This window comes from Tenrec ecaudatus, chromosome 1 (genome assembly GCF_050624435.1).
Source record: "Tenrec ecaudatus isolate mTenEca1 chromosome 1, mTenEca1.hap1, whole genome shotgun sequence".
NCBI lineage: Eukaryota > Metazoa > Chordata > Mammalia > Afrosoricida > Tenrecidae > Tenrec > Tenrec ecaudatus.
The window spans coordinates 722,716-748,769 of record NC_134530.1 but is presented as its reverse complement, the minus strand read 5'-3'; the positions used below and the strand labels follow the sequence as shown (position 1 = coordinate 748,769).

At 60.8% G+C, this 26,054-nt stretch overlaps 2 protein-coding genes across 4 annotated transcripts; one reads left to right on the top strand and one right to left on the bottom strand.

The window, feature by feature from the left end:
• Positions 1-1,276: 1,276 nt before the first annotated feature.
• RNF126 (ring finger protein 126) lies at positions 1,277-20,378 on the bottom strand. Of its 3 annotated transcripts, XM_075543991.1 has the most exons (10): positions 20,190-20,378; positions 7,981-8,115; positions 3,222-3,280; positions 2,939-3,002; positions 2,629-2,867; positions 2,478-2,546; positions 2,334-2,403; positions 2,029-2,118; positions 1,832-1,947; positions 1,277-1,759 (listed from the first exon to the last, which is right to left on the bottom strand). In XM_075543991.1, the coding sequence occupies exons 2-10, from the start codon at positions 8,013-8,015 to the stop codon at positions 1,632-1,634; spliced, it is 870 nt and encodes a 289-aa protein (XP_075400106.1). In that variant the 5' UTR covers positions 8,016-8,115; positions 20,190-20,378; the 3' UTR covers positions 1,277-1,631. The 3 variants fall into 3 exon arrangements, with proteins under 3 accessions (XP_075400106.1, XP_075400115.1, XP_075400097.1); XM_075544000.1 differs by lacking the exons at positions 7,981-8,115; positions 20,190-20,378 and adding an exon at positions 6,819-6,997; XM_075543982.1 differs by lacking the exons at positions 7,981-8,115; positions 20,190-20,378 and adding an exon at positions 6,819-6,996 and having other exon boundaries at positions 2,025-2,118.
• FSTL3 (follistatin like 3) lies at positions 19,538-24,426 on the top strand. Its single transcript, XM_075544013.1, has 5 exons — positions 19,538-19,720; positions 20,943-21,128; positions 22,827-23,042; positions 23,136-23,363; positions 23,465-24,426. Exons 1-5 carry the CDS (start codon positions 19,618-19,620, stop codon positions 23,512-23,514), a joined length of 783 nt encoding a protein of 260 aa, XP_075400128.1. The 5' UTR covers positions 19,538-19,617; the 3' UTR covers positions 23,515-24,426.
• The last annotated feature ends 1,628 nt before the right edge of the window (positions 24,427-26,054 follow it).

Sequence of the window (26,054 nt, the reverse complement as noted above, 5' to 3'; positions counted from 1 at the left end):
CAGAAATGTGGAACTTAATGCAGCCAAGATGACGAACGGACGACCTCGACCAAGCTCACAACACCCAAACCCTGCAGGGCCCAGACTACCCTTCCTCTAGAATGAGCTGTCCCTGCTCGGGCACAAGATCTAAAACATCCGTTCCTTCCCATACTTCAGAATAAACTCCTGATGGTCACTTTGGGGCCTCCCTCCTACCAGCGTGGACTTCAACTTGGGCAGTGTGTGTGTGAGCACATCAGGCCAGATCACGAGGTGCAGAGTTGGGTGGGGGGTGGTTGGAGCCTTGCCTGGGGGACACCAGGTGACATCTAGGGACATTGGTGCTTTTCATGACCGGGTGGAGCCCAGGGTGCTGCTCAACACCCCACCAGCCAAGCCCCCCTCACGCCTCCCTTCCCCGTGGACCCTGGGCTTAGCCGCTCTGCAGATGGGCACGCAGTCACAAGCATGCCAGGACACCTCCCACATGTGACCACAGATAATGCCCTGCCACCCCAGGCCGGTGGCCCACACATGGTCCCCAGTGAGCGGCCTGTCGTGTCCTCAGCACTGAAACCTCACCCCCAGGGCCACACCTGCAGCAGGACAAGAAGTCCAGGGGCCAAGGAGGCTCAAGGTCGCTGGGGCAGGAGTGTGGCTAGGCCAGTCTCAGGAGGGACCTGCCCATATCCCATACCAGCATGCTGTCAGGGAGGTGGCTGGCACATGGGATCAAAGGTTGTCCTTACAAGCCTCACCAGCAGGCGGCACAGTGAGAGCCAGTCTCCGACTGCTTCCCTCCTGGCTCTGGGAGAAGCACCACCTCCTAGCTTCCCTGGCCAGCAGCTCCTCGGGTGTCCTGTGGGCCTCTCACACAGACCCTCTTGGCAGCTGTCTGGACCAGGACCAGTGTGTCTCTGCACTCCCCAAGGTGCCCCTGTGGCAAGCCTCTGACCCACGGGAGACACCATGTCCACAGGGCAGGGAAGCACGAGGGCTCCACAGGCCTGAGGCCTGAGTCAGTTGCAGCCAGCAAAGCCAGAGCCCCCTATGGTGTCACAACCACATGTCAGGCACACATGGCTGCATGCCCCACCTCTGTGACAAAACCTCACCCAGAAATGGCACGAGCTGCCCAGATGGGTGGGCTGGTGCACTCTGGCGCAGGCGGGGTTAAACCGCTCTCGTGGGACTGCGGCTCCTTCTGGCAGATCATTCTCAGTCCTGGAAAGGGCTGTGCAGGCGGGTGCCTGGGGTCCCTCGCGGCCCTCTCATCTCCCACACATCAGCTGTGTACATGTGACCTGAAACGTCCGTTTATTTCAAAGCAATAATAATTTAAACTTATAAAAACCTTTCCGTTGTTGGACACGTCGAGGGCAAGGTCAGGGGCAGGGCAGCTGGGTCTTGTCCGCAAGGTAGCCACGTGCCCTGGGCTCGGGCGTCCTCCGGAAGGCCAGCTGAACGGGGGTGGCCGAGCTCCTTGCCTACCCCGGGGGGCGCTCAGGCAGCAGGGCTGCTGATGGGGCACAAGGGTGGCGGCCGGGGCACCTCCGAGTCCGTGGGTGGCCACGTGGTGTCAGGGCTGGAGGCCCTGTGCTGGCTCCTCTGGGCGGGCAGGCAGGGACTAGGAGTTGCTGGCTGCGTGCTCATTGCTGGGCGAGCTGGAGGATGACGAGGAGGAGGACGACGAGAAGCTCACCCGCGTCAGCCCCGGGGGATTGGTGGCTGTGTTCTGGCCTGTGAGGCTCTTCCGGCAGACAGGGCAGCTGTCGTGCTGGTGGGGCAGACAGGAGTTAGGTCGGGGCGGGGACGGGCAGGGGTGGGCGGGGCTGGGAGGGCTGTTCACCTGCTCCAGCCAGGGCACAATGCAGCCGTTGTGGAAGAGGTGGTTGCAGGGCAGCTGGCGCACGCTCTCGCCCAGCGCGTAGTCGTCCTTGCACACGGGGCACTCGAGGCCGGAGCCTGCAGGCGGGGTGGGCAGGGGTCAGAGGTGGCGCCCATCCACTCACCCCCACCCTCTACCCAGCTGGCCAGCGCACCTACGTGCTCCTGGGTGATGGGGACAGTGGGGAGGGCCTGGATCTTCTCCTTGTCTGCAGGTGGGGGGCCCGTGTTTTCAAACTGATTGAGCAGCTATGAGAAAAGAAGCAAATGCTGGGCACCCGGCCCCGTGGGGGACAGTCCTTGGACTTGAAACTGCTGGTCAGCACCACCAGGGACACCATGCTCACTGCTGGTCCTTCCTGGAGCCCTACAGCTCCCACCAGCCCGCCCACAAGGGGTCAGAGGGTTAGGGTTTGGCAGTGTCCACCTGGCCAGGACCTGCAGACCCGCTGGCCTACCCGTACCTGTGTGATGATGGCATCCAGGCCATTGGCCCCCCAGGCGTAGTCCATGGGGTTTGAGTGCAGGACGCCCCTGGGGGCAGAGAGGCGCATGTCAGCGCGTCAAGGAGGGGGCTGCAGGGGGAGGGCAGGTGTGCCCCTACTCACCAGGGGCCCAGGCCCAGGTTTGGGATGGTGGCTGGAGTGATGATGCCATTGACCAGCTGCTGAATGATCCTGGAGGGGAGGAGGCGGGTCAGGGCTGGGGGCGGCAGTCACAGCCTAGCAAGTGGGTCATGCAGGGGTGCAGGCTGCTCACCCTTCCAGTGTGGGGACGCCCTCGTGGCGGCTGGTGGTCCGCCGGGCAGTGAGGCGGGCCCGGGGCTGCCGGGCACCGTAGCGGTGCCGGGACGGGTGTTCCCGCCGGCCCTCAGGGTCTCGGCCATCATCAGGCTGTGCCCCGGGGGTAAGCGTAGGGATTTCGAAGCTGTCGTCAAAGATGCCAAAAGCAAACTGCCCGTAGCCCTGTGGCAGCGTGAACAGGTGCTGGTCCACGTGCTGCAGGAGAGAGGCAGTGACCAGGGTGTCCAGGGCCTCAGGTTGGACCACCCCCCGCACTACCCTCTCACCTCCAGCGGCTGTCTGTTCTGGTCTGTGGGGGCTGTGGAAGGGGCAGAACCATTTTCCGAATTCCTGGGGAGGGGAGGTGCAGGAGGTGGATGTCAGCGGGTGGTGGTGTGGTCGCTGCCCAGGCGACACCAGTCCTTTTCTCAGGGATGTGCAGACCCTTGGTAGCCTCATCAGGCGGCCACAGGCCAGGGCAGCACGCAGGCAGAGGCAGCATCTCTCCAGGCTGAGCCACACTCCCCTGGAGGCCCCGAGAGGTGTGCCCCCCACCTCCCCATGCATTACCTGGGCTCCTCGGGAAGCTCTTCAATGAAGCCTGACTCGCAGCGGGGGCAGATGTAGTCCTGTGGGAGGCAGGGTGGGAGAGCAGGTCAGCGCCCGGTGGGGGGAGACCTGAGGACCCACCTCCCACCCAGGGTCGCCACCCAACAGAGGGCGCAGTCGCTCCTTGGCTGCAAGCAGCGCCGGCCGATGTCAAGGAAGGTGACAGAAGTGTGTCCAAGGAGCAGGGACAGCCTACTCTGGGTGCTGCAGCTCAGCGTGCCCCCAGCAGGGGTCACAGGGTGACCTTAGGTAGCTGCAGGCCCTTTTTTCCCCAACACACACATACCACCTCACACACAGTCACACCCAGAACCATCAACTGACACACTCACTCACCCCACTAACACGGACACTCATGTGTTCCAACAATGGCACACCTAAGGACTCACACCCATTCAGACACTCAGCCGCTGATGTTTACTGACACACCCATGGAGTCACACTCACAGACATGTCAACACATCCACTGAATAGTCCCTGACACACCCAAGGACTCTCACACTGTCACACCCACTCACTGATCCACACCCGATATTCACACTGTTTGACACATCCACTTACTGACACCCCAAAAACCGTCACACCCACAGCTATACCCACCCAATGGCACACCCCTGGATTCACACCTACTTAGACACGCTGGTCTTTCAGACCCAGAGACACACTCACTGACACACCCAAAGGGACTTCCACACCAGACTCACCTACACATCCATTGGCACACCCACTAACAGATTCTCATACCTGCTCACTGACATACCCAGTGAGACACCCAATGACTCACACCCACTCACTCCACACCCACACTCATGCCACGCATGGACACACACATGTACCCGCAGAACACACTGAAGGACGCAAACCGACACCCCTACATACACTGACTGGCCTACCTCCTAACATACTGCCACCCAGTCACCCCCTCCACTCACTTCCTCCCCCACAGAGGCCCCTCCAGACACAGCACTCACACACACAGCTGCACAGCACGCATACTCTGACTTGTCTGTAGGGCCCAAGGGGAGCCACAGAGGGCTCAGCCCTGGGCATGGCTGGGTGGAAGCCCCTCCCCACCCCAGACCAGCTCCCCGATGGCTGTCAGTGCACACACAGCGACTGGGAGAGTGTGGACAGGGAGGCACAACTACGTTTGCTAGTGACAAGTTTCTTCCCGTGACTCTAGGACAAGGATGGTGTCAGTTCAGAAAGTACAGAACAGGTATGGGGTGGGCACAGGAGGGCATGTTGCACTAAGCTCACCCCAGAACTGCCTCTCTCCCCTCAGCCTGCACCTCAGTCTGCCTTTCTGGAAAAGGGGCCACTGTGCTCTCCTCCCCCTCAGACTCCTCCCCCTTCCGGGCTGTGGCTGGCTCAGCACCTTCCTCCCCAGATAGCTACCTGGCTTGCCCCCTCTGGAAGTCGGGCCTCTCAAACGCCACCTCCGGCGTGTACCTCGGTCTCCCCACCTGCAAATGGAGGACATCCTCAACACCTCAGCTCTGACTCAGTGCGCCCAGGGCACAGCGGGCCAACCCCACCCTGACACCCTGCGCAGCTGCGGCTGGGCAGGCAGTGTGCCCCTGCAAGGGGGCAGGCAGTGTGCCCCTGCAAGGGGACGCCAACTCATGGCGGCGGCAGCTTCCCCAGGGAGGAGAGCCCAGGACGGCAGTGCCTGCCTCTGTTCAGGGGCCCCAGGCCCTTGCTGCTCAGCCCACGTGTTCAGGCGCCCCCAGAGGCAGGCAGGGGCTCGTCAGGCAGCCACCTCCTATCTCTGCCCCCACTGTCTCTGCCCCAGCCCAGGCCAGTACTTGTCCCCTGGGTTCCAGCAGCACAAAGTCCAAAGTTCTGCACTGTGCTGTTGGACTGTCCATCCAAGGCTCTGGGTGGGTCCCTGCGTACCCGCCTGCTTGTCCCACCCCTTACTCTCATAGGCAGCACACAGCCTGTCCGGCCATCTGTCCTGTGTGCTAGCCCTGGTGTTGCCCTGGCAGTGCCCGTTGTATCCATCACAAAACAAGGGCAGTGTGGGGCTGGGGGCCAGGTTTCCAGGTAGCAGTGCCCCAAAATATACGAATGTCCGGAGCCTAACCCAGCACATAGGGTCCTGGGGTTGACATCCACTAAATCCCAGAAACCTCCATGAGGGCCCTCCCCCAACACAGGGTCCTACTGACCACAGGAGATAACTGGGCCTGGGTAGACTTGAGCCGCTCTAGGGTCTGGCACCTATAAGCCCCATTCCCCTGCTGTCCTTGTGGGCACTGCCCACACTCTCCTTGCGCCCCATGGGACAGATGCGCAGACTGAGGCCAGGGGATATGGCCTGGATCAGGCTCTCACTAAGAGTCACTGGACAATAGGAACATTCTGGAAGGCTAGAACAGGAGCCAGTCCCTTCTCGGTTGCAAGCACACATTTCACAAAAACCTCAGACTCCTTGGATTAGACTGCATCCCCACTTCAGGGCTGGCTGTGCCCACCAACCGACATCAACTTGTCCAGTCCTGCCTGGACCTCATACCGGTGGAACCCAGGGCCCTGCCCCACAGGCTACAGCACTCTGGTCACCTCATCCAGGAAGCTTCCCGGACATGTGTACACACACACACACAACACACGCACACACTCTTTCTCTGTTGTCTGCTCCTATGGAACAATGCGTGTGGAGCCTGGTGGTGCTGTGGGTCAGCAGAGACACACGAAGCTGGCTGTATTCAGACAAGTTTCCAGTCTCCTGTCGGGGGTGGGGGTGTGCGCGTCCACTCTGGCCTCCAGGGGCAGGTGGGACGAGGTGGCCTTGCTGGGAGCGGGTTCTGTTGTGTGAGTGTGTTAACAGGCTCAAACACCCCCAGGGGCAGCTCTGGATGGTCATGTGTTGCTGACTGGCAGTGGGCTTGGGGCGGTGTGTTGCTGACTGGCAGTGGGCTTGGGGCGGTGGAGGTGAGTTAACAGGTTCACATACCTGGAGGGGCGGCTCTCTGCTTCCCTATTAAGTTCCCTAGGGGTTGAGTCAGGTGGCCTTGGTAGACAGCAGTGGGGTTAACAGGCTCGGACACCTGGGGGCGACTCTGACCCGGGCTACAGGGTCACGTGGGTTGGTAGCCATGGTGGGTGGCAGTGGGGTTAACAGCTCGGGCACCTGGGGGCGACTCTGTCCCAGTCACGTGGGTCGGTGGCCCCCGTAACTCGCGGACCCCCGCAGGGTCGCCTGGCCGGGAAGGTTAGCATCCCCGTTGGCCACCAGCTGCTCAGCCCACTGGCTCCCCAGGCCGCGGTCCGGCCGGTGACCAGGAGGGCCGCCGCGGAAGGTCAGGCCGATCTGGAGGGGCAGCCCCCGGTAACAGGAAGCGGTTGCCACTTCCGGCGCCCCGAGTCCGCCCGTCCCGCGCCCCGCCGAGCCCCTGGCAGCCGCAGGAGCGGCACGGTGCGGAAGCCCCCAGCCCCCCACTCGCTCCCTTCCGGATCAAGCCGGCCACTTGGCCTCAGTTTCCCACCCCCGCGCCGCGGCCCGGCCCCAGACGGGCCCGCCTGCCCGCCGCCGCCACCGCCGGGCCTCACCGGCAGGCGCGGAACGATCTCGACAGAGCAGCAGTGACAGAAGTACCGTCCGGGCTGCGGCGACGCTTCAGCCATGGCCCCTGCCGCCTGCGCCGCGCTGACTGCCCCCCGCGCGGCGCCTGCCGCCGGCCGTTTGCTGCTCCCTCGCCGGCCGACGCTCACGCTCACGCACACGCATGCCCACGCACGGCACGCACGACGTGTGGAGGCGCGGGAGAACTGCAGCGTGCGCGGCGGGGGACGGCCTGGGCGACGGCGGCCGCCGAGGGGCAAACTAAGAGCGTCGGTCCTGTGGGTAGCCAGGCTGAGAGGTGGGGCCACATCCTGGATCTATGAACCTCACTAGGGGCGGGTCCTGCGCGGGGCGGAACCAGGTTTCCTTGGTAACCCTGGTCTGCAGCCTCAGGCCTGAGTAAGGCGGGGTCAGGTCTCTTTGGCAACCTTATTATGGGGCGGGGCCAGGCGAAAAATAAACGGAGGGCGGGACCAACTCTCCTTGGCAACCCTGGTCTGCGGGCGGGGCCTGAGAGGGGCGGGGTTGGGTCTTCCGCAACCCGGATGTGGTGCGGGCCCAGAAGGGAAGAACGACGGGGGCGGAGTCGAATCTCCTTGGTAACCGTGATAGGGGGCGGGGCCAGGGCGGAGAACGCGGAAGGTAGGGCCTGCGCGGGGCGGGGCCGAGTCCCTACTCCGAAGCCCACGGAGCCTTCATTGTGGCTCTCTGCGACCCGCGTGTCCTCACTGTCCTGGGACACGGTGTCGGGCGCGCCGCAACCTCCGGGCCTTTGCACTGTCTGCGCCCTGCCCCACACCCTCCCCGCCCCCGTGCGCTCCTCGAATGTTACCTCTGGGCAGAATAATTCCCACTTGCTGGGCTGTAAGGCCGTCTCCACGCCAAAGGGTTATCCGAACGTTTGTCCCAAGAATGCGGGCAGGGGACCCTCTACTGGGTCATGAGAGAGCCCCTCGGGCTTACTCATTCCCGTGGTGTAGGAGGGGGCCCCTGATGAGGAGGAGACATGAGCCTGCACTGCCATTGAGTGGATGCCAACTCCCTGTGGCCCAGTAGGACACAGAACTGCCCCCACAGGATTTCCATCGTTAGGGGAGTAGAGAGTTTCAGGGAACTCCAAGGAGTGGCTGGCGGTTTCGAACCTCTGACCTTGTGGTTAGCAGTGCGGCGCTACCGCAGCACATCGTGCATTCGTTTTCTTTATTCACTCAGCAAACATCCCGACAGGTCCTGTGGCAAGGGCTCCTGAGACCGTGGACATGGTGTCCTGGACTTCTTCCTGAGCTGTGGGAAGACAGATCCCATGCAGACACCCCCGCCCCCGTGGGGAGCTGGTGCTGCTTTGGAAGGGCTTCGTGGGGGAGGGGGCCCTGGAGCCCGGGTTTTGAGGCGTGGGTGGGACTCGGTTGGAGCCTGTGTGGGAAGCCAGGAAGGGACTCGATGGATGGCTGCCCCTTCCGTTCTCTCTCTGACCACCAGAGGGTGCGCCAGCCCTGTCACTGGGGATCCAGCCCAGTTCCCAGGGTCCCACCCCACCAACAGTCGCGTTTCAGACACCCATGAGGCCCCTCCTGAGTTCCAAGCCCACCACCCAACACACTGTGTGACTCTGGGATGGTCACTGAACCTCTCTGAGCGGACGGCAGAGCCTACCTCCAAGGCTCCAGGTCTGCAGTGACCTGTGACTTCCTCTGCCCCTCTCCTGGCCCTCCCCAGCCCTCTTGGTGTGCGGGAGGGATACACTGCTGGGAGAGGCCAGCCCCTGTCCCTCCTCTTTCCTCTCTTTCTGGGAGGATGCACTAGGTCTCCTCATCATGAGGGGCAGCCATTCCTTGCACCCCACTACCTGTTGCCCGTTCCCCACAGCCACCCACATCAAGGAGTTAGAGTCTCCCCCAAACAGGGCTGTCCTACCAGCGCCAGCAGCTGCTGCATCGACCCTGATTCATGAAACCTGAGTGAGTGCATGCTGGGTGCGGAGCCCTGGTGGCATAGTGGCTGCACTTTGAGCTGCTAACAAGGTCAGCAGTTCCAAACCACAAGCAGCTGATCCTTCAGTGAAAGGTGAGACTTCCAGGTGCCGTAAAGGGCCATTGCTCCTTGGCCCTTATGCTTAGCACAGCCTGAGACCTCTCATTAAAGTGGGGGATGGAGGCTCAGGCAAGGTTGCACACGGGGCTGTCTGGAGCCCAGACTGCAGGCCCCACACCAGGGCTGCTTGTCCACTAGACCAAGACCTGGGCTGTGTCAACTCAGATGGGAGCATGCCCCATGGCCCTGGGGTGGCTGTCCTAGAACATGAGAGCTGGACAGCCCTCCTCTTAGAGTGTGTGTGTGTGTGTGTGTGTGTGTGTGTGTGTGTGTAAACAGATTTACCACCTTCCCTAGGAAAGAATATGGAGCTAGATTCTGGAAATGGTGTAGGGGTGACTCCCTGAGGCCCTAGGGCAGGCTCAACTCTCGAGAGTAAGCCCATGCCTCCCCTCTCAGGCCCCCAGGACAGGGCTGTCTCCCCCCTCAGACACCCAAAGCAGACTCTCAGTTCAGCTCTAGGCCTTCCCTCCCAGATGCCCCCAGGACACTCCAGGACAGGGACATGTCTTCCCCTTTGAGAGTTCTCTGAGCTTCAACTCTCCCATCTGTACAATGGGTCCCCTCCTCACTCTACAGGAGGAAGCTGTGGCTCCTTGGTTCCCCCCAGCATGGGAACTTTAGTAGGTGTCTTTCCTCCTGCCTGGAGTGTCTGTTGCCCCACAGCACACACACCCCTGCTCCCCCAGGTGACAAGGTTTCCTGAGGAGTCACACTGAGACCCTGCCTCGAGCAGGAGGGTGGGCTTCACACAGAGGCTACCACACCAAGTTTCTCTCAGTGAGCTGAACCCCTCTTTTCCAGGGCTTGGGTCCAGGCCCGGCTGTTTTGTTTATTGTAGCTTTGCAGTGTGCTCTGAACTGGCCTCTATACCAGCTGTTCCCCTTGGATCTGCTTTGCCCGCCATGTCCCTTTTTCCCCTCTCACCTTCCAGATGAGGCTCTGAGGACTCTAGAGGCTGTTTCTCTCTCACTGGGAGTCTCTACAGGAATCTTCTTGCACTTAATGAATTGACAGTTTTAAGTGCCCATACTTACATGGCTCTGAGCACTCCCTGGGGCCCCCTCCCCACCCAGCTACATTCTTCCAGGTGTGACGGTGCCTTTGTCTATCTGTCCAGCCCTTTTTTGTTGTTTGTTTGCCCGTGATCCTATTGCCGCATTTTGCATTGGTGTGTGTTGACACATGAGGTGGCTGCAAGGAGTTCCTGGAAAAATGAAATGGTAAGCTCATGGAATTTCCCCACACACTGTTGATGATCCCTCATTGGTTGCCTCGGAGTTCTGTGTGCCATACTTAGGCTTTGTTCATTTGTGAACTTGTGCCTGAAGGTGGCCCAGTGGGTTGGTGGGTTATGCCTTGGGCTGCTCAGCCCTAGATCACCAGTTCAAAACCACCATCAGCCAGGGGCAGGGAAGAAGTCCCATGGGTATAGTGGTTACACATTGTGTTGCTCGCCACACGGTCCGCAGGTGACCCCACCAGCCACTCCGAGGGAGAACGAAAAGGCTTTGTGCCCTCATGAAGGGGCGCATTCTCTGAAGCCCGTAGGGGCAGTTCCACCTGTCCTGTAAGATTCCTATGGGCCACAATTGGCTGCATGGCAGTGGTTTGGATTTGGAGAGGTGTGTGTGTGTATGTGTGTGTGTGTGTGTGTGCATTGGTCTCGGGAAGGCTGTGTCTGAAAGGTGTCCCTAGTGTTACAGGAAGTAGGTTCTTGTCTTACCAAGAAAAAGACCAACTTTGGGAGGCACAGGGCATCGCAGGATCATTTCGTTCAGAGGCTCAGAATATTGGCAGCACCATGGACTGCCAGGAAGGCAAATCAATCTGTCCTGGAAGAAGTACGGGTAGAAAGTTCCTTACAGGAAACGGTAGCCAGGCTTCGCCTCGCGCACTTTGGACTGTCGTCAGGAGAGAGCAGTCCCTGGTGGGGCAGCAACTGACCCAGCGGCTGCAACCAAGACCCATTGTGAGGATGGCGCAGGGCCGGCCTGTTGTACACGGGGTCGCTATGGGCCAGACTGACTCCAGGGCACCAGAGGAGGACGAAAACCTACCTGCCAGCGGTTTCTGGTGTCTCTGCTCATCCACCGCCCAGTGCAAGCCAAGTGTTTTTAAGGGTTCCCGCTAAAGGTGCAAGATTCTCGGAACGTCCACCACGGCTGCAAAGGGATTCTGGGAAATGTAGTCCCACGCGGTAACAGACTCCGCGCATGCTCTGTTCAAACTCCACCTTGGCGTCCGTGCCCTTGCTTCTCAAGGACTCCCCTGTCCAGTCCAGAGAGGGGACACGCTCGCCATCAGGGACTTGCCTGCCCCTGCCCCGGATGGACATTGGGGTCGCATGGTTATGATCACGCCCCGACCAAGATGGCCCCAGCGCTTTACCCGAGAACGTTTCACCCTGCAGTTAGGTGTTTCCAACCGCGGTCCTGGTCCCGCCCCGCAACCAACGAATTCATGTACTGCCCTTCGCGATTTTGGGATGCATTCCCTTGTTTTCCGCGCCTCGTAATCCAGTCCGAGGCCTGCGAATCCTAGGACTCCATCATGATCTCATTCCAAGGATCCATCTCGTGCCCGACCGTTTCGGAGCCCTGGGAGCCCAGTGATCACCCACCGATGAGCTGCGATGGGACAAGTCAGCAATTTGAAACCACCGGCAGCTCCTAGGGGAATGGTTCTCAACCTTCCCAATGCCGCGACCCTTTCATACAGTTCCTCATGTGGTGGTGACCCCCCAACCGTAAAGTTATTTTCCTTGCTACTTCCTAGCTGTCATTTTGCTACCGTTATGAATCATCATGTAAATATCTGCTATGCAAGATGTGTTTTCATTGTTACAAATTGAACATCATTAAAGCCTAACGATGAATCCCCAAAACAATGTCATTCTATATTGTGAAATATTTCTTTCTAATGACAGATCAGTGAAATTTTGTCTCGAGGCATGGTGTAGCATGGGTCAGTCTTCACACTGGGTGCTCCTAGGTGGGCGGACCTGCCTGGAGACCCATAGAGGAGCTGTGTCTCCGTTCCTGTGAAAGGGTTGTTAGACACCCCCCCAAAGTGGTCATGACCCACAGGTTGAGAACCACTGTCCCTGAGAGCAAGGCGGGGCTTCCTACCCCCTTAAATAGTGACAATCTCAGACACCCGCAGGGGCGGTGGTACCCTGTCCAATGGCTGTGCTGCTGAGAGCAGTGAGTTTGGAGGACCGAGTAGTGGGGTCTCTGTACCTCGGGTCTGAATGTCTGGTCCCTGCTCCCTGGTCCCTGTCTGTCCCTCTGACGTGGACAGGAACATTGTGAGATGGCCAGGCAGGCTTGGCTCTGTTGTGCACGGGTCCCAACAACAACATCCCCTCGGATATTTTGGGGTCCCCGCCTGTTTGGGGGTTGCCTGTGACTGGTGTCCTGCTGGGTGGCTGTGTGCTGGTTTCTTTCTCAGTGACTTCTTTCTTTGGCCTTTTCACCTGGTTTCGGGGAGCCCTCATTGTTTCCCCAGTTTAGCTCCTTTAACTGAGTGTCAGTTATAGACCTTTCTCTCTTTTAATCATTTTATTGGGGGCTCGTACGACTCTTAGCACAATCCATCTATCCATCCATTGTCAAGCACATTGGTACATTTGTTGCCCTCATCATTCTCAAAACATTTGCTTTCTACTTAAGTCCTTGGTATCAGCACCTCAATTTCCCCCCTCCCCCTCCCTCGCGAACCCTTGATATTTATAAATTATTACTTTTTTCAAGAACTTGTATTTACACTTACTTGCACTCTTACTTAAATGTGGAGGCACCAGGGCTGTACACCGTCTGCAGAAGGGCAGCCAGAGCCCCCAGGGGCGGGAACAGAGTCCAAATTTAAGTGTAAAGTCTAACTCACTGTCCCGGAGCCCATGCCAACTCAGGACCACCCTACAGGACAGGGGAGAGCCGCCCCTGTGGGTTCTGACACGGTCACTCTTGAGGGGAAGAGAAATCCCCGTCTTTCTCCAGAGGAGCTGCTGGTGGTTTCGAACTGCTGACTTGGCGGTTAGCAGCCCAGGGGATTACCTGGGCCTCTAGTGTCCTGTACAGAGATACCTTATTAGGTGGGGCAAAGACATTGTCCGACTGAGGGACACCCCCTCAGCAGGACGCCATGTCGGTGTCCAGAGACTCACCGAAACCCCAGGGCTGTGCGAACAGGGTCACTCACACAGTCACCTTGGGCAGGTGGGAAGGGCAGCGACTGGGTTATGTACACCCTTGCAGATCAGACGTGCTTGTAACATTGGCGCAGGGCCTTGTAACATTGTAACATTGGCGCCAAGGCGGGTGTGGCTCAGACCATGGGACCCAGGGAAAAACAAAAGCAAAGCCCCTGGGTCCCGTCTGAGTCACAGGGACCCGCGGAACAGGGTAAAACTGTCCCTGTGGGTTCCCGAGAGACTAGCTGTTTGCTGCTGGCTGCTGTGTCTGTTCTGACCCATAGCAACCCCGTGCTCAACAGAAGGCAACGCCGCCCTCACCGCGGCTCCGACGTCTGAGCCCACGTCGCTCTTAAAGGGAACGGAAAGCCTCATCTTTCTCCCCAGGAGCAGCTGGTAGTTTCAAACTGCTGACTGTGGTTCGCAGCCAAGTGTGTAACCCACTCCGACACCAGGTCTCCTGGCACCCCAAGTTCCCTCAGGGGCATGCCAGGCAAGTCCCCACACTGGCTCAGATAAAAAACTCCCCCACACACCGCCACCTGATGGATTCGGACTCACAGAGACGCAGAACTGCCTCCGCTCAATTTGGGTTTCCAGAAAGCCTCCCCTCTCCCCCAGAGAGGCCGGTGGTCTCCAAGGGCGCGCCTTGCACTTTGCCGCCCAAGGCACAGGGCTCCCAGGCTGACTGGAGGAGGGGTAGCAAGCCACTTCCAAATGCCTGACCCTGACAGCAGAGCTTTTCCCAGGATGGGTCAGTGGCCCGGAAGGAGGCGATGGATGCAGGCCCCTTCTATAAATCACCTCAGGACCACCGGGTCTGACTCGCAGTGACCCCAGAGGTCAGGACCATGTGGGTCCCAGAGACTGTAGCTCTTCATAGGAGCTCCTGCCCATGCTCAGACTCACAGCTCTGGAGCCAGTGCCGACTCAGAGTGACCCCATGGGGCAGGGGTGAATGGATCAGGGCACAACTGCCCTCGTGGGTCAAGCCTGGAGTAGCCAGCCCCTCTTTCTCCCTCGGGCCAATAGCTTCCCCTCCCTGACCCACGGAGCCATCCTGTAAATGCAAACTTTCCACAAACCCCAAACCTGCTGAGCCATGGAGACTGAATAAGACAGCGTGAAGCTCCCCGTGAGTTTCCCAGACTGTGCAACTGTAGGGGATGAGAAATTCTCATCTTTCTCCCAGTGCCTGGAATTTCAACATACATACTAGACACTGCCCAGATAACCCCCATTCCTCCCCTCCCACCCTCTCACATACAGACACATAAACACTGGCTCCAATCTCCCCAGAGGTCAGGGCTGTGTGATTAGATGAAAAATTGCTGATATTCCCAGAGACAGGAGATAGAGGGTCCCTGAGAGGTGGGGGCCCCTCCGGGGGAGATTGCTGGGGCCTTGGCGTTTCTCTCTGGGCTGGTAGCAAGGACAGCGACTAGACAGCGCGGTTGCTGATGCACAGCTGTGGGACTTCTGGTCCCGGACCTGCATCTGGAGGCCAGAGTCCACACTAACGACCCCGAGGTGGAACCCTGAGGGAAGCCAGACGTGCAGGCAGGACTCCATTCTGAGAAATGCCAGCCACAGCCAGACGCCAAGAGACAGAAAGCAGGCCCTCCCTCGGGCGGGCCTAGGCCTGGGGAGGGGGCGGTAGAGTGTGGTGGTTCTGTTGGGGTGATTTGAAAAAGCAACAGCACCTGAGGGTGTATCACTGGCTGGGACCCTCAAAGTCTGAGGTCCGAATCCACCAGTCCCTCGGTGGGATAAAGACGAAGCCATCACCTTCCTTAAAAAGGACCATCATGGAAGCCCTGGAGCCGTCTGGTCCAACCCACAGCGTGCATGCCTGTGTGTCAGAAGGCGGCACCGGACAGCAACAGGGCATTTGGGTTGGGTTTTCCCCTTAAATAACTAAATAAAACGGAGGGGTGCACAACTTTCTGGCGATCCATGCACCTGAGTGCAGGCTCCAGTGGGCACAGAGGCCTGTTCTAGGCCGCGTCCACTCTGTCGCGATGAAAATAACAACAGCTGGGGGCGGGGAAGAGAAGAGAAAAGACAACCGGGCCCCACGCCCCGGGATCGGCAGAGCTGCTGTGGAACCAGCAGAAATGTGTGGCTCAAGAGGCCTGTCTTGGCTCAGAGGCCATGGATTTCTCACGAGCACCCCTGAAGCCCAGTGCATGGGTGGGTGGGCCATCTCCTGAATCTAGGGTCTCAAACTATCACTCACTATTTTGTTGTTGGAAATAGGGTTGGGGGAAATGGGGGCCTTGCTGTGCTGGTGGGAATGGTGCTGGTGATGATTGATGTGGTGGTGGTGGTGGTGGTGACTGATGACGGTGGTGGTGACTGATGATGATGGTGGGGGTGTGTGTGTTTAAACAATAACTCCTCGTTCTCTTCCCTCCACCACTGTCAACCGCTTTGGTCAACCCTTTGGTCTCTAGGGCTTCACCTGCCTTAGATGATTCGTGTCCATGAGGTCAACTTGCCCTTGTCCTTCTGTGCCCATTCCTGGGACCCAGCACTGTGTTTCCAGGGTCCGTCCACTCGGTGGGATCAATGTCTATTTTGTCCGTCCTTGTGACTGCAGCGTCATGGCTTCATCCTGCGTGGATCCACGAGCAACACTCATGGGCTCAGCTGTCAAGAAATCAGTCAGTGGAATGTGTTGGGCTCGAAGCCCTTGCTGATGAAGATGAAGGACGGCAGCCTTCAGTGTGGATGACAGCTCAACAGAAAGACCCAAACTCTCACCACTGGACCAAGAGGCAACGTGAAAAACAGAGAAGGGGGTCGAAGTTGTCAGGAGTTTGTCTTGCTTGGACCCACAATCCATGCTCACGGGAGCAGCGGTCGAGAGATGAAGGGACACACTGCATCGGGTGCACGACCTCTGCAGGGTTGGAAAGCAAGGCGCTCACTCGGAGGACTGAGGCGCGCCTCACCCAAGCCCACGCTGGCGTGGTTTCAACTGCCTCAGAAGCACGGGAAAGTTGGACACTGAATAAGGAAGAGATCACAGCTGACTCAAAGCGGTGACAGTACCACGGACCGTCGAAAGGACACGCAGATCTGGATAGGAAGACGTGAGGCCAGAGTGCTCCTCGGAGGTTAGCATGGTGAGACTGTCTTACATACTCCGGACCCACTGTCCAGAGAGACCCGTCCCTGAAGAAGGACATCACGCTTGGCCACGTGGAGGGGCGGGGAAAAGAGGAAGGCCCTTGATGAGATGGCGTGACGTGTGGCTGAAGCCAGGGGCTCCGGCAGCACTCTTGTGAGGGTGTCGCGGGGCCAGGTGGGGTTCAGCTCAGTGGTACATCAGGTCGCTATGCTATGGAAGCGCCTTGGCAGCACGTGGTACCACCCACATCGCACCATGTGGAAGGTGGACACGGGGTTTGTTCCCCGCTTCGCTCCTGCGAAGAGGGCGGCAGTGGACACCGGTGGACAAGGAACTCAATCCTCGTGCACTTGCCAATGCACACCATCGGTCCACATGGTTACGGGTGGAGGAAGCGCCAGTCTCTTTCGGCAGCTGCTGGGCCTCTGTGCCAGTGTGCTGTGCCAACCTCCCCCACCCCCCAGGCAATGCATGAGGCTCCCAGCCTCTGCACATCCTTGTCAACCCTAGGAATTCCACTGTCTTACTCCAGAGCCTGAACAAACAAAGAACCCGAGCTTGCTGTCAGCCCACGTTTGGTGGCCCCACAGGTTTCTCCAGGGGCTCCCTCAGGATAAAGACCAGGCTGGCTGCTTCCTTACATATCTGCAGCCTCCCACCTCCAGGATTGGACCCCAGGGTCCTGTCCCCCAGGGTCAACCCAGCTCCCTCACAGCAAGAAAGGCACCCCACCCGTTCCCCCTGATGAGGAGACTGAGGCAGCAGGGTCTGAGGTCCAGGCCTGAGATCCGGACTGCGTTTGCCTCCCAGCACAGGGCTGGGACACCAGCCAGAGGGACTTGCGATGTACCTACATCTTTCCCCGCTGGCCATCTCGCCAGGCTGGGCGCCGTTCACATCTCTGCTTGTCTTCAGCCAGGCTCTGTCACCCTTCACTCTGTCCATGTGACCTTCCCCTCAGCTCTGTGCCCTCCCAGGGCCCCCCAGGAAGGTCTGGCTGGCGTCCCCTTTGCCTACAGATGTTTGTCCTTGCCGGTGGGCCTGCCTCTTGGGTGGGTCCTCCCGTATCTGCAGGGCTGGTCCCGCCTTGGCCAGCTGACTGACTGCTTCCTTGTCTCTCCAGCGGGCAGAGGCCTCTGCATTCCTTGGCTGGAAGCCCCTTCCTGCATCCTGAAAGCCAGGGACTGGGCCGGGCCAGCCTGGCTCACCAGCCTCCCTGTGACCACAGGAGAAGGGCACTCCCGGGGCGGCCCCTTGCTGGCCCTCTGGGCTGGCAGTTCAAACTCAGCAGCACTTTGGGAGGGAGGGTGGGGAGGGCTTCCAGGGGATCCCAGCCCGGGGGTGCTGCAGTTTGCCTGTCTGGGGCTGCAGGAATCACAGGGCCAGTTGTGGGCCCCCGAGGACCCAGGCTTAAGCCCCATTGCTGAGACCTGGCTGTCAAGGCCACCTGCCGAGTCCCTGGGGCATTGCGGGCAGAGCCACAGGCTCCAGCACCTGGGACCTGGGTGTCTTAGGGGGCTGTGAATAGGGTGGGGGCCCCAACTCCTTGCAGCCCAAAGCCCCTCAGTTCCCAGGGTCCGGCTCCACATCTCCTTCCTCTGTAAAGTCCTCCACCATCCGACCCAGAGCCAGGGTCAGGCTCCATCACAGCCCTGACCACCCCCTCAACCCCCACAGGGTCACCCTGCTGACCTACTGTGCTGGGGGGTAGAGGAACCCAGGGGAGTCATGGCGGGTGTTGGAGCTGGAGAGGGGCCTTAGGGCAAGGGTGCGCAGTGGGGAGTGGGGAGCGTGGGCAGGGCTTGGGGGGCCTAGCCAGGGAGGACAGAAGGGAGACTGAAAGAAACGAAACGTGGGGATGTAAATCTGGCTCTGGGGGAAGGGGATTCCCAGGGGGGTGGGGGAGGACAGTCACTTGATGAGGTCACCCAGCACCAGGGCCTCTGGGTGGGGAGGGAAGCCATGCTGGGGAGCAGGGGCTGCTGGCAGCTGGCCTCGGCTTCCCCGGGGAGGCCCCGACCCACGCCAGCCCAGACAAGGACCCTTTGATTTGCAAGGCCCAGGACAGGGTGCCCGGGCCACCCCAGGGTCAATTCTTGGGCAAGGTCACACTGCCCAGCCCCCATGCCCCTGGAAAGAACACAGGATCCCAGCCCTGGCTCAGGGAGAATCCCCCAACACTACCAGAGGTCAAGGTCGGGCCAAGCCTACAGGAGTCCTTCCAGAGCAATCTCCATGGGACATGGCTCAAGCTGGGCAGCTCAGGTCAGTGGGAAGGGCTGGGCGTGGCTCTGGCCAGCAGCAGGTCCCAGGCAGGTTGCCAGAGCCTCGGTTTCCATGCCTGCGAAGTGGGCAGATGCAGGGCACAGGCAGCCCGGGAGACACCTTAGAGCGTGTGTTTACCTGCGTTTTCAATAACATTGATTTGTTTGTCTCCGTCCAACCCCCCATAAACCATGAGCCCCTCCACATGCCTTGCTCCCCACCCCTCCACCTGAGGTGCTCAGCAGGAAACAGAGACAATGGCCACTGTGTCCCTGAGGCACAGGAGGGGGAGTGCCAGGGGCCACAAGGGCTTCTAGGCAGGCCTGCATGGCTGCCATGACCAGGACAAGATAAGACTCTTCTTTGAAAACCTGGATCCCAAGCCCCACTGTGAGAATCCACATAAACCAACCAAGTTCTTGCTGGTGGGGCCCAGAGGCAGGTCTCAAAGTTTGGGGGATGGGTCCCCCTGTGTGGGCACTTGGAACATAATGACTGCTGCCCTTGGTGGTAGCATCTGGGTCTCTGCCACCCGCCGCTCCCTGGCGGGGGTGCCCTGCCCCCACGTGCTCATGATAGGCTGTTGCCTCTGGCTTCAGGGTGGCGTACAGGTGTGGCAGGGGACTGGCCGGGCCGAGGGGTAGGGGCTGGCAGAGGCAGGGATGGCACCCCTTATAAACACCGATGGATTAGCAGGTACGCGCCCCCCACCCCACCCCAACTCTCCCTCGCTCTAGCCCACAGTACGGACCCCATCACGGAGACCTTCTGAGACCCCAAAGGATACCTGGAGCAAACACGCCCCAGCCCCACCCAAGACGGGCCGCACCTTCGCAGATCAATCGCCTGACTCCTGGATCGGACCCCGCCCCCGCTTCGGCTGTCACCCCGGGGTCGCCGGGCCCAGCCCCTGCGCACAGACTCGGCCTCCAGCCCCCGCCATTCAAGCGCCCCGCCCCGGCCCCGCCCCGCCCCGCGCCAGCGGGACCTTTATAGGGAGTGCCTGGCCGCCGCACGCCGGGACGTCCGAGCTGCCCGCCCGCCCGCCCTCCCAGCCGCCAGCCCACCCGCCGGTCACCAGCGCCGATCAGCCACCGTCATGCGTCCCGGGGCTCCGGGGCCACTGTGTACACTGCCCTGGGGGGCCTTGGCGTGGGCGGTGGGTTTCCTGGGTTCTCTGAGCTCCGGGAATCCTGCGCCCGGTAAGTGGGGCTGCAGGAAGGGGTGGGCAGGGTGGGCCACCCATATGAGCCTGCAAGGAATGCGGCGCCCCCCGCCCCGTGGAGACGTTGGGGGGGCGGCGCGGAGGTGGCGGCCAGCCCTGTTTAGAGCAGTCCAGTGAGCAGAGAGGGGGGCCACCCCCGCCCAGCCTGATGGGGGTCGTCCCAGGAGGTCCCCCGTGGGGACGCCTCTTGCCCATGGTTAACCATTAGTAGGAGACCCAGTGACCGCTGCTACTGATGGCGAGCTGCAAGTCCACGCTCCCGTTCTGGGGCTTCCAGCGAGGGAAACTGAGGCTAGCTGCTATGCCGCGCACAAGTGGCACAGCCGCCGCGTGCGCACCTGGACCATCAGGTCACAGTGCAGCGTGCGCTGGCTGGACTCTGGGCCCGGGGGGAGTCTCGGGGCTCCCGGGGCTGGCACAGGCAGACCCACATTTGGAATCCATACCTTCCACTTGCTGGCGGGCCACCGGACAAATGGCCTCTGCTTCCTGCCTCAGTTTCCCCTTTTATGAGATGGTCACCTCAGGGCTGGGTTCCCGGAGAGGCGTGCAGGCCTGGAAGGTGATCAGTCTTGCTGGGGGAGCCTGTGGATGCCCGGAGGCTAGGGCCCGGGTCATTCCTGACCCCACGCAAGGGCGACACTGAGGGCCATGGTCAGCCCGACAGCCCCAGGCCAGCCCCAAGCCCCAAGCAGAGCCCCTCCCCGAAGGCCGCGTCCCCGGGGAGACGGTGAGCTCATGCAAAGAGAATGTTCCCAAGTTGGAGTGAGTAAGAGGCGGGACAGACGAGGGGGGGCTGCAGGCGAGAGGGGCTCCGAGACTTCGGGTGCTGTCTAGACAGAGGGCAGAGGCAGAGAGGCGGGTCCTGGGGTCACTGACCCCACCAGCCAGTTCAGGGGTTGCCTGGGTGAGTGGGATGCTGGGGGCTGGCCTGGGGGCCCTGGAGAAAAGAGAGGGAACTTTAGAGGTGGGCGGGGACTGGGGGTGGAGCTCAGAGAAGGAGGGATCCCCGAGTTACTGAGACTCCGGGTGGAGTACTTGGGCATCCTTCCCAGGTTGCGGGGGGCAGGTCACCCCCTTGGAGCTGAGCACCAGCTAGCCGTGGGTGACCTTGAGGGGCGAGAGAAGAGGGGGGCACAGGTAGGTACAGGCAGGCATCTCCTACCCCACAGCACACAGCCTCTCTCCTCCACCTGCAGGTGGGGTCTGCTGGCTCCAGCAGGGCCTGGAGGCCACCTGTAGCCTGGTCCTGCGCACGCACGTGAGTAAGGCAGACTGCTGTGCTTCGGGGAGCGTGGATACTGCCTGGTCCAACATCAGCCACCCCAGCAACAAGATCAGCCTGCTGGGTCTCCTGGGCCTTGTCCACTGCCTGCCCTGCAAAGGTGAGGCTGGGCGGCTGAAGGGCAGGTGTGCTCGACTCCACACCAGTCAAGTCAATGTCTGTGGGGAGGGGGACAGGTGGGTGTAGAGGGAGGTCTAGCTCAGAGGCAACCCAGGGTGGTTGGCATTGGTCCCGGAGTTTCCAGGGCTCCAGGTACTTGGTACATTTTCCCCCCTGCCCTCACCTGGCAAAGGTGTACTGGATTCATACCTAACGTTTTGGGAAAGTGGGTTCCTGCCTGTTTCCGGGGTGCTGTGGCGGGGATGGCGTTCGTATGTTAACAAGGCCCAGCCTGAGAAATGCTGCCTGCCTCAGTGGACTGCGAGCTTTGTCTACACCATGAGAGTAGGAGTCCCCAGAGCAGATGCAAAGATGTAGTCTGTCGCCAGGGAGGGGCTGAGGGTGCTGAACCTGCAGGGGCCTGGAGGGGGTCTGTAGGTGGGCACTGAAGTTGATGTCTTGGGGCATGATGAAGAGTTTGCCCACTAGAGCAAGAGACTCAAAGGAGGCGGAGGTGTTGGGTGGGGCCGTCAGCAGGGGGCAGTCGCTCTGGGCTGGAGTGGAGACTTGCTGCCTAGCTGGGATGTGATCAGTCCCTGCCGGTGGTCCTGAACTCTATGCAAGAGGCTTCGTGCTAGCACCCCCAGTCCCCTCTCTGGCTTTGTGTGGGGGTGGGGAGGCCAGAGGGGACAGGGAGGACAGACTTCAAAAAGTGCCTGGCCTGGGCACAAGATACCCAGGACATCCCCCCACTCCCCATCTGGCTCTGCTGCCCCCCCACCCCCAACCACTTCCGTTCTTGCTTGCAAGAGGCCCGCGTGCGAGTGTTTCCAGATGTGGGCGTGGGCGGGCAGCGTGGGAGGGCCCAGGTGCGGCCCACATGCCCAGGCCAGGGAGCCACGACGTGGGGGGCCGGCATGCTGGGCGGCCAGCGACGCTGGCCACGGTCCCCTCATGTCATGCTGTGCGACTCCCTGGGAGGCGGGTGTCCCCATCAGCCTCATTTGCACACACACCCCACTGCAAACCCTGGTGCTTGTGGTCAGAACTCAAACCAGCCCCAAACCACCGAGTTGGGGAGGAGTCTGCGATGGAGCTGGGGAGCTAGAGACACGCCCCCTGCACGCAAGTCCTGCTGGGGCCTCAGTTTCTACGTCTGCAAAGTGGGGTTAAGAACCACATCAGGGGCACAAGTCTGCATTTCCAACAGGGGCGGAACCCCACTGAGAGACTTCCCTTTGCCGGGTCTCACTTTTCCCACTTGGGAAGCGAGTCTGGGGACAGGAGACCCCTGTTCCAGCGGTGGCCTCTGGCCGTAGACGAGCCCCTCCCCAGCAAATGCGCTCAGGCCTGCGTCCGCCCCACCATTGGGCCTCCAGGGAGGTCCTGGCAGCGGGTGGCTTCTCCCAAGACCCGCGCCCCTCCCCCTTTCTCAGACGCAGCTGGACCCCCTGCCGGCCTTCCCAGAAACACGTGTAAGTCAGGGAACAGACGTCAACCAGATCAGGGTGGCCCAGCAGGAAGGGGGCCCGGGAAGAGGGCCGGAAAGTCAGAGGTTGCCCCGGAACTCCAGAAGGGGTCCCCCACCGCCAACGGTGGGCCTCGTCCCCGCGCGACGCCCCAGCTCCGGAGCGTGGGAGCGCCGTGGGACCCGAGGACTTCCCCGGCCCCGCTCACGCGGCGTGTTGCGTGTCCACAGATTCGTGCGAGGGCGTGGAGTGCGGCCCGGGCAAGGCCTGCCGCATGCTGGGGGGCCGCCCGCGCTGCGAGTGCGCCCCCGATTGCACGGGGCTCCCCGCGCGCCTGCAGGTCTGCGGCTCGGACGGCGCCACCTACCGCGACGAGTGCGAGCTGCGCGCCGCGCGCTGCCGAGGCCACCCGGACCTGCGCGTCATGTACCTCGGGCACTGCCGCAGTACGTGGGGGCGGGGTTTGGGGGGGGCATCGGGGGCTGGAACCTGGCGAGTCGGAGGGCCAGTGTTGAGCCCTGACCCCCCGCGGTCCGCAGAGTCGTGCGCGAACGTCGTGTGCCCGCAGCCGCAGTCCTGCGTGGTGGACCAGACGGGCAGCGCGCACTGTGTGCTGTGTCGCTCGGCGCCCTGCCCGCTGCCCTCCAGCCCCGGCCAGGAGCTTTGCGGCAACAACAACGTCACCTACATCTCCTCGTGCCACCTCCGCCAGGCCACCTGCTTCCTGGGCCGCTCCATCGGCGTGCGCCACTCGGGCAGCTGCTTAGGTGCGCGGGGACGCAGGCTTGTGGGGCGCGCGGGGCTGTCTCGGGGGCTGAGGGCGCCTCTGCTTCTGGACCCTGGCCTAGCTTCTTTCTGTCTCTTGCAGGCCCGCCCCAGCTGTCCCTGGCTGAGTCAGAAGAAGAGAACTTCGTGTGAGCGGGGGCAGACCCTGCCGGAGTTCGAGGCTGTCCTGGGTTTATTTATTGCCACAATAGAGTTTAATTTATGTCCCACGGACACTTGGCTCCGCAGCGCGCCCACACCCAGCAGCTTGGAAGGAGGCCTGGGGGGCTGGGGCAGTGTGGGGCCTAGAGCTGCCTTTGGCAACTTAGCCAGGAAACCCTGCCCCAAGGCACCCTTCCATCCCGGAGGACCCCAGACTTTTCCAGTGGCCCTCACACCCTCCCCCAGTCCAGGAGCTGGCATTAATTGCCCTCATTTGGCAGTTCAGTCTGGGGCTTACTCAGGAGGCAGTGGCCTCTTGGTCCTGGAAAGGACTTCTGGATCTGCCCACTGAGCCTGGCCCATGATGCAGCACCCCAGACCAGACCGGCCGGGCCAGTGGGCCCCACCAGTCCAATCTCAGATGCTCACTCTCTACACTGACTCCGTTTCCCCACCACCCAGCCGGGGCTCTTGGGAAGGGGGTGGGGTCCCTGGCCCAGGATGGGTGTCAACACAGGGGCCTACCCTTTCTCCACATGGTGTCACCAAACCAGGTTCCCAGGGGAGGGGCCCAGAGTACCCACACTGTGTGCCGTGGCCAGAGCTTCTGACCCAGTGAGTCCAGAGCACCAGCCCCTTAGTTGGACCGAAGTTCCTTGTCACCCCTGTGCCTTCATGTCCATGAGAGGCTCAGCCTGGAAATGGGTGGGGTGGAATGGGATGCGGGGGGGCCACGGGGTGCAGGGTCTGCGTCGGTTGGTTACCTTCCTTTGGTCCCTCAGAGGTGTCTTCCCAATGATGCTCAGATCGCATCCTTGGGGATAGGGGGCTCATCCGGGCCCCCAACAAGACACCCCCACCCTGAGGTGCTGTCTCGCCAAAGAAATAAAGACTGAAAAGCTACCTTGGGTTTCAGACCCCAGTTTGCCTCCTGTCTCTGAATCTCAGTGCCACTGCCTTTTGGCCGATGGGGGGAGGGGCGGTTCTGGTTGGCCTGGAGTGGTAGGGGGGGAGGTTTGGAGCAACCAGGGGTGAGGACAGTGGATGGCCATGGCCTTGGGTGGTCACTGTTCCTCCCTAGGCCTCAGTGTCTCCCTCAGGGCAGTGGGTCCAGGGAGGGAAGGGCAATAGAAAAGAGGCCTCTAGGGGGTGGGATGGGGAAGGGACCTCAAGATGGTTTGGAGATTCTTCAAGGAGCCAGCTGGTCCAAGGCCTCCAAAAGGAGGCTCGCAAGCAAGCACAGCTAAAACACTCCCTACGCAGGACTTCGTCTCACGTGCTTCGGACGTGTGGTCAGGAGAAACCAGTCCCTGGAGAAGGACAATGTGCTTGGTCAAGAGGAGAGTCGGTGACACAGAGCAAGGCCCTCAACAAGATGGATGGACACAGTGGTTGCAACCTAACACTTGTGGGTGCGTTGCTCTGTTGTGCAGAGGGCTGCTGAGAGTCAGAACTGACTGGCTGGCACCCGACAATAGCAGCAGGATCCTTCGTGGAGCAGTGCTTGTGCATCGGGCCGCTAACCGTACGGTCAGTAGTTCAACTCCACCAGCCCCTTGAAGGGAGGATGAAGAGCCTGTGCTTCCATAGAGAGTTCCTGGACACCCACAGGGGCAGTTCTCCCCTGTCCTGTAGGGTCACTCTGAGTCGGCAACAATTCTCTGGAATTGAGGACAAAAGCAAAGGATGGGCGTGTGTCTCGCAGTAATCATATTAACAACACTGCTACAAGAATTTTCCAAAGGATGGGGTGGCCATACCCAGCTCCCACACTGGAGACAGACCCCTCTAGTGGCCGAGTCTCGCTACAGGGCAGGGGGTGGGTACCCACAGAGAATTCCCCACCCTTTACCAGCCTTGGTTTTGTCTGTGCGCAGGTGTAGTAAGTGGGCTGCAGGATGAGGATCCTGGCAGATGGAACAGCAGGTGTAGAGGCTAGGAGGCAGCAAGGACCCCAGGGTCGGTCAGAGTGTGGGGTGTCACCTGCTCATGCTATTGACCCCACTCTGACTCAAAGTGGCCCTATTGGACAGAGTAGGACTGCTCTGGGGTTCGCCAGCATGATGGGTCTTTATGAGAGCAGACAGCTTCCTCTGTCTTGCAAGGAGCGTCGGTGGGTTTGAACTGCCGGCCTTGAGGTGAGCAGCCCACCACTAGCCCACCACCTCACCAGGGTTTTGGGGGGTAGGTAATCCAGGCAGGCCGAGCGGGCACCCAGCCCGGAAAGGGAAGGCATGTCTAGGGCCTGGGGTTCTGGGTGAAGTTGTGGGAGGAAGTGGGCAAGGCCAGGTGAAGTTCCAGAGACCAGTGGACGCTGGAGGGGCTGTGGGGCCTGGGCTCCGCCACCTTGCAGCAGGTCACTTAGCACTTTATTCAGACTCATGTGGTGCTCTGCTTCATTTCGACTGGACACTCCTGCCCAGCGGCTTCAAGGGGTTTTAGAGTTCCCCCCACCCGCCCGGCAGCCCCGATCACGGCATATTTAGCCATCATTGGCCCAGGGGAGCAAGGGAGCTGCAGGGGGGCTCCCT

What these genes read in the sequence shown, in the direction of transcription:
- RNF126 (XM_075543982.1), bottom strand. Translation starts at nt 6,893, where the DNA reads ATGGCTGAAGCGTCGCCGCAGCCCGGACGGTACTTCTGTCACTGCTGC. An exon ending in AGATCGTTCCGCGCCTGCCG is followed by an intron (nt 3,281 to 6,818) that starts GTGAGGCCCGGC and finishes TGCCTCCCACAG; the next exon opens with GACTACATCTGCCCCCGCTG. An exon ending in TTGTGCCCTGGCTGGAGCAG is followed by an intron (nt 1,760 to 1,831) that starts GTGAACAGCCCT and finishes CTGCCCCACCAG; the next exon opens with CACGACAGCTGCCCTGTCTG.
- FSTL3 (XM_075544013.1), top strand. Translation starts at nt 19,618, where the DNA reads ATGCGTCCCGGGGCTCCGGGGCCACTGTGTACACTGCCCTGGGGGGCC. An exon ending in GTACCTCGGGCACTGCCGCA is followed by an intron (nt 23,043 to 23,135) that starts GTACGTGGGGGC and finishes CGCGGTCCGCAG; the next exon opens with AGTCGTGCGCGAACGTCGTG. An exon ending in CCACTCGGGCAGCTGCTTAG is followed by an intron (nt 23,364 to 23,464) that starts GTGCGCGGGGAC and finishes TGTCTCTTGCAG; the next exon opens with GCCCGCCCCAGCTGTCCCTG.